A 13,410-nucleotide genomic window follows, 5' to 3' on the forward strand; every position below is an offset into this window, starting at 1 on the left:
CTTAATCCTCTATTCATTTCAAATGAAAACAAGTCATAAATGGATAATGTCACTGTGTTTGTGTGTTTGACGCCAGACTTAACAATAGCACATGTTTCCAAATGCCTCAATCACGCAACAATTGAGACAGGGCATATACTCAGACTGCTAATGAGGGTTTTCTTCTAGTTTAGTCCAAGTCATTTTGCTGTTAATTGCTACCCCTGCTGCCCTCCGGAGAGACAAAATGACTCCTTTATGATCCTCTAGACGTCTAGACTCTCTGAGTCTAGACTGTTTTCATATCTGATAACTAGATAGAAAGTTGCTCAGGTGACCTTTTTGCTTGGCAAAAAACAAACCTCTGCTCCCTGATAGCAGGATGAGAGGCTTGTGAAAGAAGCCAGCTGGCTCTGGTTGAAAGCCCTTCGCCCAGGCAAATAGGTCAGTGCCGCTGGGCCACAAACTCTGCAAGTAAAAGGAACCTGAGGCTCTCCAAAGTCCTGGTCTGATCTGTCGTCAACCAGCAGTGGGTGTCCAGCCAGTGGTCAGCCGGTCGGCCCATTTGACATGAGCTTTAAGGAGGGGATGGAGCGAGGGAGGGTGGAGGGAGAGCTGGAGGACAAGAGCCGAGTTGTGTTGCAAGGCTGATTATGCGTGCTGCGGGGCTTGTTTCCTGGATGTTGTGTTTGTGTTGGAGCGGGTGGCTCCAGCAGATGTTGCAAATGAAGGAGGTGTTGTTGTGTGTTGACATTGTGATGGTGTTTGGAAAGGAAACGTTTCCAAGATCCCTAATATTGCACCATCTTCAGGCTTTTGATACTGTATTCTATTAATAAGTCATTACTTTCCAGTTACTCTTATAATTTGCTCAGAGGTGGCAGCTAAAGCAGCAGACTTAACTGTAACCATCACACTCGACTGGTTCTGAGGACTACACGAACTGTCACCGTGGGAAGAAAAAAAATATGTCTGCTCCGCTCTTGCTCACTTGTGCAGCAGAAATGGGGGACAAACTGTGTTTTTATACGCATTGTATTGCTTTCTCTAGGTCTGCAGTGTCTGTGGCACTGACACAATCAGCCCCCAGCTGTGCCCTCTGCCCACTCACACCATCCATCTGCCAATGTAAGCACACAAACACTGCTTCAACAAACATCAGATGACCTTTTGCCTCTTCCAAAGCCACCTGCATACACAATCGGACACCTACAAACACAAGCAGGCACGCACTCATCCGCACACAAAAGTTAAAGCTGTGGAATGATATACAGCCTTGATAATGTTTGATTATGGAGCTCTGAAAGACTTTATGGTTGTTTTGTTGAACAGAGATAGAGAACATTAAGGGAGTTTGTGACAACACTGTAAATGCACATGGTGACATAAAATATATTATCATAAAGGAGAAATAGTGTACGGACTATTGTAGTCTAATTGTATTGCCATTGTCCTATATCATTTAAATAAGGGAAATTATAGTCTTCGCATCTTTATTGGAGTGTGTAAATAATATAGTTTTAACATAATATGATCTGAAGCAAGGACTAAAGGTTGACTTATTCATCATTTTCTTACAAGGAAACAATACTTCAAACACATTTGAATTACCCATCCGTTTAAATTGCAGCTTTTTACATGATATGACGCAGAAAAGCAACTTGCATTCAAGGCACTCAAAGTTGCATCATTGCGCAACATGGAGACGAGTCGCCGAGCGGGGATAAATCAGTTCAAATCCTCCCTCTTTTCCCTCCCTGTGACTGGTCGGTGGCTGTGTCAGTCAGGGGGAGGGGTGCACCTCTAATTTCTATATGCCTGCATGTCAATTTAAGACTCAGATTGCGTTCTCGTGCGTCGCTGTCAGCAGCAGCAGTAAAACCTCTCTGGACTTCTACAGACTCTCTCCTGGATTTCTACGTAAATCAGCTGAGACGCTCGAGACGTGCGTGTCTACCTGCTCACACTGAACCTTTGGATATTGCTGCCCCTTCTAAACGCATCCGCACACTTCAGTCTCGTGGTGTTTTTTTGCTTTTGAAGTGTGTGCTCGAGACATCACAACACTTTAAAGGAAGACTTTTTCAACTTTGGAGTTACATGTAGCAGTGTAGTGTACATCGCATGTGGTTTTATCACCAGACCAGAAGCGGACTATTTCTCTGGGAAATTTAGGCGCTCTTTTTTGGGAAACATGTTCAGCAAGTACTCCATTGTGTTATTAAACGTCCTTTTTCTGGTGCGGGCGCTCTCGGCTCATGAGTGCACACCGTGTGAACTCCGGACATGTCCCGTCAAAGCCCCGCGCGGCTGTGACGGGGGCCGGACCTTGGCTCGGGATCCGTGCGGATGCTGTGACCGGTGTGCCCAGCTGGAGTGGGAGCCCTGCGGCGGACAGGACTGGGTGCACGGCTACTGCGCCCTGGGACTGACCTGCGCCTCTTTTAACCAAACCGAAGCAGCCACTATCCCTGAAACTGGAGTATGTAAAGGTGGGTAGTGTCATTTCCTATGAAATCATACCACTTGTGGCAGTATTGGGTGAATACATGTGCGCTTTTGAGCTGCTAACACCAATAAAAGAGCTGTAGGTGTCAACTCATTCGGTAAGAAACCATCCCCTTCCTCTATGTGGCTTGAGGGCATCGCTATTCAAATGTCAGTTAAGTCCTGACTGCAGTGGCTGTGTCAGTGTTTACCTTCTCTCTGGATGCCTGGAGCAGCTCCCCAGGTCTGAGGGGCTCTTGACTGCCAGGAGAGGAGTCATGTTCAACTGCTCTTTCCTCTCCTCAATGCTTCGTTCACTCTCCGCTCAGGGGCATCACAATTGGTTTGGCAGGAGTGATTTGGCACTAGGTCACACTTCAGCTTCAGTAGGGTTATATTCCCTTTGCTTAAAAACGAAAGTGGCATTCCTAGAAAAGATAGTTATTTCAGAAAAAGAAAGTCACAATTGGGGGTTATTAATGACTTGGCCAAGAGTTGCTGAAAGGGATTTTATAATGATCGGCCCCTTTCTTGTATTGTTTACCACCATGTGCTTTAAATGTCTGACTCAGAGTTATAATGGTTTGACAGCACGATTGCAAAAAAAGTCCCCTGCAGAATTTCATAAACAATCTTGTGAATCCACACAATCCACTGTGCTGTTCCAAGCAGTGTTGAATTGTTAGATTGTGGATGTGCTCATTTTACACACAATTTGAGCAACTTTCTGAGCATCAAAAAACTGTGCATGGTGTCAGGTTCCTCACAGTGAACGAAGTAAGTAGCAATGTCCTTCCCCTGAGGAACAAATAACTGCTGGTAGCCCCCCTCAGCCCCTCCACCTGCACTGCGTCCAGCCAGTTTCGGAATGATTGAAATGGACTGACAGGACTGTAGAGAGTAAGCAGCTCTCAGTGGGTGTCTGCATCCCCTGACCCTGCCCTCCCATCATCCCTCTGTGGGGTGGTCCAAGTCAGGGCGGCAGGTAGGTTTTCCAGGGGTCTTGAGCCCCAGGCCATCCCAGGAGACGCTGCTGCTGATTGTGCCTCGTGTACAGGTTAGGCTGGCGCCTGCAGGACATCTCCTCTGCAAATTAACAGCTTTGGAGTGAGTGGGAGACCTAATGGCTCCTCTGATTGAGTTGTGCCTCTTCTGGTCCTGTGGCTCCAGGGGCCTCGGAGCACGCTGCTGACCCCTAAATCAGACACACGCAAACCCAATATCCCAAAGGGTCTAGGTGGGGGTAAATCAACACCTCCCGGTGTGTTTTCAGGGGCCACAGTAGGCAGGCTGCGGGAGGCTGATCCCAGATTTCCCTCCTAGAGCGGCAAGGGTCTTAAAGTGATTAGCCCCGCAATCAGGAGTAGGGGGTAAATGTTTCCGCTTTCTGATCCCCTGCTTTTCTGCTCAGTTTTAATTTTCTGGGTGGTCAAAATATTTTAATGTGGAGACAAAACAACCTGTGGCAGGTGACATATTATATAAGTAGCATACCTCTGTGATGTGTCATCACCCAGTTATTGTTGATCCTGTAATTGTGTTTTGGACCTGGAAATGTTATGTATGAAACTGACATCTAAAAATAATTAGAATAGTGCTGGAGATTACCTGATAAGTGAGAGGTGTATAAATCCAGCCGTTGTTTGCCTTTGAATAGTGAAAATACAAAATATAATTGAAGGGGCCACAGGAAATAGTATTAGCAATACCCGGGATAATAAAATCTGTTTTCCCCATTAATTAATTTGACACCTAAACTGTGAAAAGTGAAGCAAATGTTGCAGTTGCAGGTTGAGTCTGTCAGGCGTGTTGTGAGTACTCAAGCACCTGCTCTGTGTCACCCAGGCCTTTTAAACCTTCTCATATTTGCATTTGTCAGTCAGATGAAATCATTAAGCAGCTAAATTATTTGTTGTGATGTTCTCATTGTCTCCCCTCCCCCGCAAGTCTCCCCAACCTCAAGCAGCACTTAACATACCACAACGTAACAGAAAGTCTCTCTTGCAGGGACGCTATGTCCACTGCACTCCTTCTTCGCATGCCTTCTACTTCTCCCTTCCTCTAGTATTATCTAATGTTTCAAAGACTTCCTTTTTAGCTCGCTATCAGCCAGAAGGCCTCTAGAGGTCAGCTTTCCCATCCTGGACATGGATGCCAAGACAAGCAGTCTCAGTAGCTAAGAGAGGAATCCCCCTGGGATGAAGCCATAGACCTTGGCAAGAATCATGTCAGATAGAAGATAGTGAGGCCAGACAGGACCAGGGTCAGGCTAAAGGGGGCTAGGCTGAGGAAGACCAGCTTAGCACAAACTGGGCTGACAGAGGTCAAGCGTAAAATGAGGTAACGAGACAACGTCCAGCCTTTTTATAAATGTTAACTCTTTTCTACAGGCCAGATTTAGCACCACATACAGACCGGCACCACTGCCAACATCACCTTCAAATGAAAATTCTCTCCCAGGCACAGGAAAGCCTCTGGAAGGAAAAAATGTGGAGCAGAGGATCATTTTAAGGTGAAAGGAAATCGCAGGGAAAGTTTTGGTGTGGTTTACTGAAAAGGCTGCTTGTGCTTTGCCAGTCTGTCTGGCCGTCTGGGAGAGCTATTAACGGCCAGCCTCAGGTTAGAGGTAGCAGGTATTACCTTCACCTGTTCAATTAGCAGCTGGTGTTTAATAGAGTGCTTTTGAGCATCGTCCACCACCCTGGACATTCCACACAACCAAATCTAAACTTCCAAGGAATGTTTTTTTAATTTGCAGTCACATTGATTTACTTTCACTACAAGCTATTACAGTAAGAGACAGACTTTTTCCCATAGTGAAATATCTGTTTTAAATTAATATGGATCAACATATGTGTTTTATTAGGATTTACGGCATATGAAAGCAAAGCCATGGAACTCCCATTTCTTTCCAGTGACTTTGAGTCATCTTATTATTATTTCTGCGAACCCTCACTGAAAAATAAAATCATTTTTGTCATAGGACACTTTATTCCAGGTAGGGCTGTTGCAGTGGTCTGGTAAATTGACTATGAAGTGTTTGTGTTTATATTAAATGGTAAACCTTCTCACCTTTTCTCTTGTGCATTGTGGTGTGTAGCTGTTTGCAGAAGAAAGCCAGAGTGTTATGATAAGCTCCAATCATGCTTCAACACTGTTGATTGAGGCCTGGGAGCAAAACGCTCGGGAAGGGTTACTCTGGGTTACAATTTGTCTTATCCTGTTTACTCTGCTGCCACTCTTAGTGCACTTGGACAACTGTGAAGGAGGATGATTTAGGGGTATAACATGTGTTTATTCATGCATGCATGAGAAAGGAAACCTGTTGGGACGCACTACTCCCTCGTACATTCCTTCGTACGGTGAAGCTTGGTCCAAGCTGGGCAGGGCCCCAAGGTGCCATCTCAGGGGCAAAGGAACAATATGTGGGTATGGTGCGAGTGGCCTTGGCACATGAGGGGCGTCCTAGCAGCCAGCAGGAATGGAAAACCTGGGAGGGCCACATGCTGTGGAACAAAAGCAAACAAATGGGCTCAATGGCTAAAGTAGCGTGGCGCAACGAGGACTGGGAGGAGGTACGGCAGCATAGAAATACTCTAGACACTTCAGTAGTGGTGCTGCTGGGGCAATGTGTTGCAATCGAGGCTGGCTAACCTTTCTGCACTATGAGGGGAAAACATGTTTTGACCCATTTCAGCTTGTGAATGTCTCTTTAATGTACCAAATTAAAATGGACAAACCAGTCGATGATCATTAACTGTCCTCTATCTTAATGTCCTTCCCCCCCCCCCCCCCCCCCTTTGCAGAGCTTCCTGATCACCCAGAGGCCGGCCTGGAGGACGAGCGCTGTCCTCTGATGACGGGCTGCGACAAAGCTGGAGGTCAGTGTGTGTGTGATGCCAGACACTCCTGCTTGGGCTCGTTCACATACCCAGATCAAGAATCCTGCATGAAGGCCAGTAAGTCAGGTGAGCCCTCTCCTCCCGACACATGATGAAACACAGATACACGCACACTCCGAATTTGAGTCAGAGGGAATAATGCTGTCCATTGAGAGGAGCTAATCCATAACAGATGTGGCTCTTAGGTGACTAATTCTACTTACATATCATAGTGATGACACACAAGCGCAGGTTTTTGTGATACGGTTCCCCACTCACCCTTGAGTGGTGCCATTGTCTGTGACTCATTGATGACTGGTTTGTGTGTGTGTGTGTGGATTTCAGAGGGTCGAAGGCACGAGCACCGGGAAAGACACAGAGAGAAGTATGTTGGACCCTCCAACCCGGCCTGCATGTTCTCTGGGTGTAACCTGACCGCTGAGGGATGTGTGTGCGAGTCTCAGAGCTGCCACCACCACTTTGCCTACATCAACCGCAGCCAGTGCCAGGAAGCCGCAGGTAACCTTCAAATGACCTGCAACTGAAAACTGGCAAACCACACAGCAGCAGCCGACCAGTAGCTTCACTCAGCTCACGTTATTTGGTAGATGTAACGGTTTACACCTGAGAAGAACTTATGCTAAATTCTGTTCTTTTACACTACTGAATAATAGCTTTCAGAGGTTATCCTTAGCATAAACAATGATATAAAGCATCCGCTCAAGGTATAACCGCAATTTTGTACAAATTGCCTCCGTGGAACAAAGAATTCCTTATGTCCTAGCTCATTATGTGTTAAAAGAAGCATATTGCCTCCAACCAACGAATATTGTCACTTTTAATCTTAAGCAAAGATCTTTATAAATATCAAATGTTTAAAAAATCTGGTGTTATCGTGCAAATGATTCTCCCTGAATATTTGCAAGGACTCACTGGGAAAGCTCAACAGTCAGTTATTATAATGCACTGCACTTCTCATGACAACATGGAGTGAAAAAAAGAGCAAGACAAATGTCATGAAAAGAAAACATGATGAAATGATGTAGAGAGTGAAAGAGAGAAGGTGTGAACCTGACTGACAGAGTAACAAAAACATACACCTCCTGTTGCCACAGGAGGTTTCTGAGACTGATGATGGAAATGGTTGGTGACCCTAAGGCACAGGATACAGTCCTTAGGGTTCAAATCTATCCAGTTTAAGATGAATGCTTGAAGTAAGAAAATCCCTCGAATGATGTGGGAGAAACAAGTGTGCTATAATCGAAATTCTGAGGAGTCTCTCTGATTGACACTTCTAAGTGAAAAATGTTATTGGCAGGGAGAGTTAAGCTTCCTCATTTGGATTGTGAGGTGTTTGGAAGATAGACAGGTGCAAAGTGGCAGCTCCTGCCTCCTGACTGACACATGCAAATAGGACCTGACTGCAGATGATTGAACTCAGTCAACCTCGGTGTGTGTTGGGTAAACCTCATCATGCTTAACGAGGCAGAACATAGTAAAACCTTCTGAAAAACCTTGAAACCAGAAAATACTCTGGTGTAGTGAACAGATTAAGTCGAAAGCATGTGACTAAGTGTTTTTTTATCCACGTTACTTTCTATTGCTGATATTTCAGAGAAAGAACGGCCCTTTAGTTGGAAAAAAACAGTGGCTGGCAACGTGCCACAGACACATATTTGAGATTATTTAGTCTGCAAATAACACTGTAGTTCTTCCAGAACAATTACCCTACAGCTGTGTGGATGTTAATCGGTAAATCCCACAGGAAGCGTATTCGTCAAACATCATATTGTTTAGACGTATCATCATTGAAGTCTGGTGTTACAGTGAAATATATATCTTCTGTTTTGTAATTCCCCCATCTCAAAGTCAACGGATGACAGTTTAAACTCGCACCAGCGAAAACTGTAAACAACATTTTTTTTAGCAGCTTATGAGTTCTCACTGCGACACACCCACCCCTCTGATGGCCCCTCATTAAGTAAAAAAACAGGATGTGTGCGTCTGCCACTATACAAGAGGAAAGATGCATACATGTGTTTGTATATCATCACGTGAGTGTGATGAGCCTATATCTGGGAGCACTCGTGTCTGTGTGAGATAAATATCTTGTTTGTGTAGATGTTACTGGCACAGATTTCCCCTTCACCTGTCACCAGCCAGACCCGCCTCTGTTACCACACCGGGACTCTGTGGTTAGACTTTTATTCGCTCTGCCCTACGTCCATCATCCCCTCATTGTCTTTAGACACAAACAGTCATTAAGACGTGTTAGCATGCCCTGCGAGCATGTTACACTGAAGGTAAACCTTCTTCTAGTGCGTAGTAGCTTGACTGATGACACTTCACACAGCTAGAAATCGTGTTCCAACATCAGTCGGACAATCTTGCTTAAGCTCACACATGGTATTGGTTTGGCCTCCCACTTTCTCTCTGACTCACTCAGTGGTCTTATTGGTTCATCCCTCCCCTGTGACACACACTGATCTGTTAAAACGCAACTTCATCTCCACTTTACCACTGTAGCGTTCAATCGCCTAATGTTGCCTCGTGTAGGTCCAGTTGGATTGTGTCCTTCAAGATGCTGATGTAATTTGCCTAGAAAAGTTCAATAAGAAGCCACTGATTATTAGCAGCTTGTCAGGGGAAAAGGATGTGATAAGTTAAGGAGAGGGAGGGGGGACGCAGGAAGATAGGAAATCACAACTGAGGCCAACCATTTAGTCGGGGTATTATAAGTACAGGCCCCAGGGTCTTGGTAGGGTGGTGTTTGGTTATTTTACACTCTGGGACAGTTTACATATTTCATTCATGATAAGGCCCCCAACTGTTATTTTAGAGGAATTCCCCTGCTGTTGCTCACTGACAGAAAACAAGCAACAGCAGTTGCATTTTGAAAGTGTTTAGGTGATTCATGCGATTGGCATCACTATAAGGAATACTTCATCCACAAAATGACCATTTGTATATCAATTACTCAGCCTGTATAACTTGAATACTTATAGAAAACATTGGTTTCCTCGCATGCCACAATGGTGAATGAACATTTAAAAAATATATAAAATTAGATGAGGTTGAAGTATATGGTGCTTACAAAACTATATTGAAACTCTTAAGGATAAACAAGCTCAATACTTTCTGCAAATTAGTGAGATTTAGATTTATATAGTTTTGGTGTTGTTAAATGCGGCCCCCATTTATTTAAATTCATCAAGAATCTTCTCCGGATTTGTTTCTGTGTCCACTGTGGAGGCATCAAGAAAAAATGTGTATTCATGGTAACATAGGGGGAGTAGTTGATACACAAATGGTGATTTTGTGGGTGAAGTATCCTTTATTTCTAATATTTGCTAATAGAATAATGAATGATGTCAGTTGAAAACTCAAGCCATGCTACAGCAGTTGGGTTGTCTACTTACTTGCTGTTGCGGAAGTTCACAGGCGGTTCACCAGACGGGGAAATGGTGCCCACTATGATGCCATGGCACCAACTGACCTTACGCCCACAAATCTACATTTCCTTTGCCACCTCTGTCCTGCCCCTCTCTGCCCTTGTGAAAGGACCGTTAGTTCTGCTTGGCTGCAGCCTCTTTGTGGCAGCGCTATTACTGGCTGAGCCAGACCGCTACCGGCTGGCAGGGGCGCGAGACGTCTCAGCGGAGTGTGTTTGTGTGAGCCGTCTGCGAAAGCTATGGCTACCGCTCTACGCTGCTCGTTTCCCAGTGTGTGCGAGGAAACATAACTCATGTGTGGGGATTGAGACAAAGAACTTCCATTTAAGGCATGATGGAATAGTCGTCAACCCACTGACTACTCATGGTTGGCCTCTAAACCAAACCATCCAGAATTAAGTCAGTGGGAGAAGCCAAGACACACACGTGAAGTCTGAATGTCTCGCTCAAACCCTCACTTCATTCACAAAATCTAGACCTAAAACCCCAGATCCAACCATGACCATCAACAAATCAAAGACAGCCCAACTGCAGTGGAAGCCAACTCCTTTAGTTCCCAAGCACATTTCATCCATTATCAGCCATTCCTTTCCCTGAAAGGCATAACATCCATATGGTCCAATCCATACATAGCTCAACTCGTCTCAGGTCTCCTATACAGTCATTTCATCTTGAGGTATAGTGTCCTCTAAGTGACAGTACATGTGACTGTTCACTTATGTTTAGCAGTGCATTATGTCGAGTACCCTGGAGCAGAGTATACTCAGCCTTTTCAGATGCATTTTGTGCCTGATATAACGATTGACCATGCGTGGTGTTGATCTCTAAAGGACAGGCCCGTTAGATAGAAGTCCCTAGCGCTCTCTGTCAGTGGCCTAATCTTATTGGCCATCTGACGGCAAAGGAAGGGTGTGTTTCAATGGAATGTGCACTTGCTGTGCTAACACACAAACACTTGAAAAATCTATGTGCAAATGTGCACCTACGTGTGGACATACTCATTACATCACCCAAACACGGTCATTCACAGCTGTGAGCGGCGTTACCCGGGACACTGAGATCACGTTTTTCATCTGCAAATATTTAGCCAAAGAGTGAGAGAGTGAGGCATGCAAGCCTGCCGGCTGCTGCGTGCCTACGCCCGTCTACCTCAAGCTTCTGACCATGGTGTGAAGTTCCCACCAAGTGACCCAGACCCTCTCCCAGACCTGCTCCGCGTCCTCACACATTGACTCACACCATCTGATACAAACCGTGCACAATGCAGACTTTCTCAGTTAAACTGCTGGTGGGCAGCGGGCCAGGCTCCCGCAGCTTTAAGTGAGAGACGGCCCTGATGTGTCCTTTTTTGCGGAACAACTTTATAAAACCTGAGGACAGACCAAAAAACCCACGGAGGGCGGCTGGACTGAGACAGCTTTGTTCTCCACTGACTTGCTTCCAAAGTCAGCCTGTGAACAGAACTCACATTGTGAGCTTTTTCCATGAGTAAACTCAGGCTGTCAACACAGCCTCCTCTGCCTAACCCAGCCGCACTGGTTTGGGGAAAGACTGTGCTCCTTGTACCAGGGCATGAGAAGAAGAAAAACCCATTTAGATATGAGGTGTTTTTCTTTCTTCAATGAACTGCTGAGATGCCAAAAATATGCATTGTTAACAAAAGAGACCATTATGTGGTAATGAAGCAATTTCCGTATCCCACCTCCTCCAGACCCGTGCCAGGTGTGTGTGTCTGTATGTGTGTGCAAGTTGTAGCAGGTTGTGAATTGAGGTCAAAGGTTTTCTATTCTTTGTTATCTTACAGTTTATATGAGCATATGTTGCCTCATCTACAGTGAATTTATCGAGCATAGTAAATCAGGCCATTTGTGTGGGCTGGAGTATGGCCACCATTGTGATGCGAAGATTGGTCCTTTGGTCGCTGACTCTCTAATTAAAGCCATTTATGCAGCGAGATAGAACAAAAACAGCACAGGATGAAATCCTTTCGCGGCTGACTTTTTCTCTCCTCTTTGTCTGCCTGTTATGCTCATGAATGGGCCAGCTAGAAAATTATATTAATTGGACCTGCAAGGGCTGGACCATTTCCACGGATGGATACAATTCTATTCATTTGAATAACAATGGTGTGTCTGCCAGCTGCTTTTCCCAGCGCACTCTCACCCCAGTCATTATCACCACTGAAGGAGTAATCAGCCTTCTCTGGTACACATACAATGCCCAAAAGTGTTTTGTTTTTTTTCATCGCAGAACTCCGTGGAAGATACTTTCAATGGCTTAAAATAGTGTGAGGTTTTCATATGCAAAACCAGTCTTCAACTGAGCAGCGACAGACATAGTTAGACGTAAAACCTTCACCAATCGGCACTTCCAACTGAAGTTTATTTAACTCAAGCTTAGGAATGAGGCCAAAAACTGTTAAAAGGGTTGTCGCCTCCCTTAATTTGGGGGTTTTCCCTCATTTTCTATGACACTATTTAGCTACAAAGTTTATCAATGAGAGCTTTGTGGCGGTCCTCACTGTTCCCAGGTTGCTTGGGTAAACAGTACAGTACAGATACCTCACACTCCGGCTCTATTTATCTGGAGCCAGAAAAATTCAAAGTTTCCCTTATCCTCAATTTCATCCGTCAGAAATGTTGCCCACACTCAGCATAATACAGCAGTCACAGTCATACAGCCCCTTTCCTCCTTGTTTATTCTACGTCAGGCAGACATCAAAAACGTCTTAGTTGCACTGTCGGCAGAGTATTAGGAACGGTTGAGAGTATACAGTATGATTCAGAGGTCCGACTCTGGGGTTGAGGACTGAGCAGAATCATTATCAGAGGATCAGTCTGCACCCTGAACTGCTCAACAGTTCAGATTCCCCCATCTTGTGGGAAAACCTAGAGGGATCAATTTACAGGTCTTCAAATGTCAGAGATGAGGCACATCCTCTGAGAGACTCTTGTTGCGCCGGGAGCCAGCGCCAGTCTGGGAAGCCCATCAATAAAATCAGCTTCTGGAAACATGGCCAAAACCCCAAGCCCTGTCATGTAACCTCAGCCTATATATCAATCCCTCTCCTCAAAAACGATATGCATGCAATGATTGTTAAGGATTACTCATAACTAAATCATGAATAACTTTATTTAATTTTCTCTTAAGGCAGTCATTTGTTGACATATTTTCTCCTTTAAAAGTCAGCGATGATTAAACATGATGAATTGGAAATAGGGGACCCTGATGTAAACAAGACGAAAGTCTTTCTCTGGTCTGCATCCCCTTAACAATTGTATGTTTTGAGCTGTACTGTACTGTACCCAATATACAAGCTGTTAATAAACTTTTCAATCAATCAAACTAGATGCTGGATTTTCCTCTTTCTCATCCATACTTTTTGCACTGGTTAGTGCTGCCTTCACACTCTCACTCTCAGCTGTCAAAGTGTGTATTTACTGTGCTTTCAGCAGGGGATCTTGGAAATTACTCAATGATTGACAATTGTAAGACAGGACGTGATTCTGCTTTCTCCAATCCTTGTCTTCTGCTTGCTGCACTGTATACATTACAGTGACACTGAGAACCAAAATAAACACGTCCCTTTGGTTTGGGTAATCCAATCTTTC

At 44.9% G+C, this 13,410-nt stretch overlaps 1 protein-coding gene across 2 annotated transcripts in view; it reads left to right on the top strand.

Annotated features, from left to right (window-relative positions):
* Positions 1 to 1,779: 1,779 nt before the first annotated feature.
* Positions 1,780 to 13,410, top strand: part of crim1 (cysteine rich transmembrane BMP regulator 1 (chordin-like)) — a 33,369-nt gene continuing 21,738 nt past the window's right edge. For both annotated transcript variants that reach the window (XM_034222537.1, XM_034222538.1), the window contains exons 1-3: positions 1,780 to 2,471; positions 6,273 to 6,434; positions 6,693 to 6,866. In XM_034222537.1, the coding sequence (XP_034078428.1) occupies positions 2,174 to 2,471; positions 6,273 to 6,434; positions 6,693 to 6,866 (634 nt within the window). In that variant the 5' untranslated portion in view covers positions 1,780 to 2,173. The remainder of the gene's footprint in view (positions 2,472 to 6,272; positions 6,435 to 6,692; positions 6,867 to 13,410) is intronic.

This window comes from Gymnodraco acuticeps, unplaced genomic scaffold (assembly GCF_902827175.1).
Source record: "Gymnodraco acuticeps unplaced genomic scaffold, fGymAcu1.1, whole genome shotgun sequence".
Lineage (NCBI taxonomy): Eukaryota > Metazoa > Chordata > Actinopteri > Perciformes > Bathydraconidae > Gymnodraco > Gymnodraco acuticeps.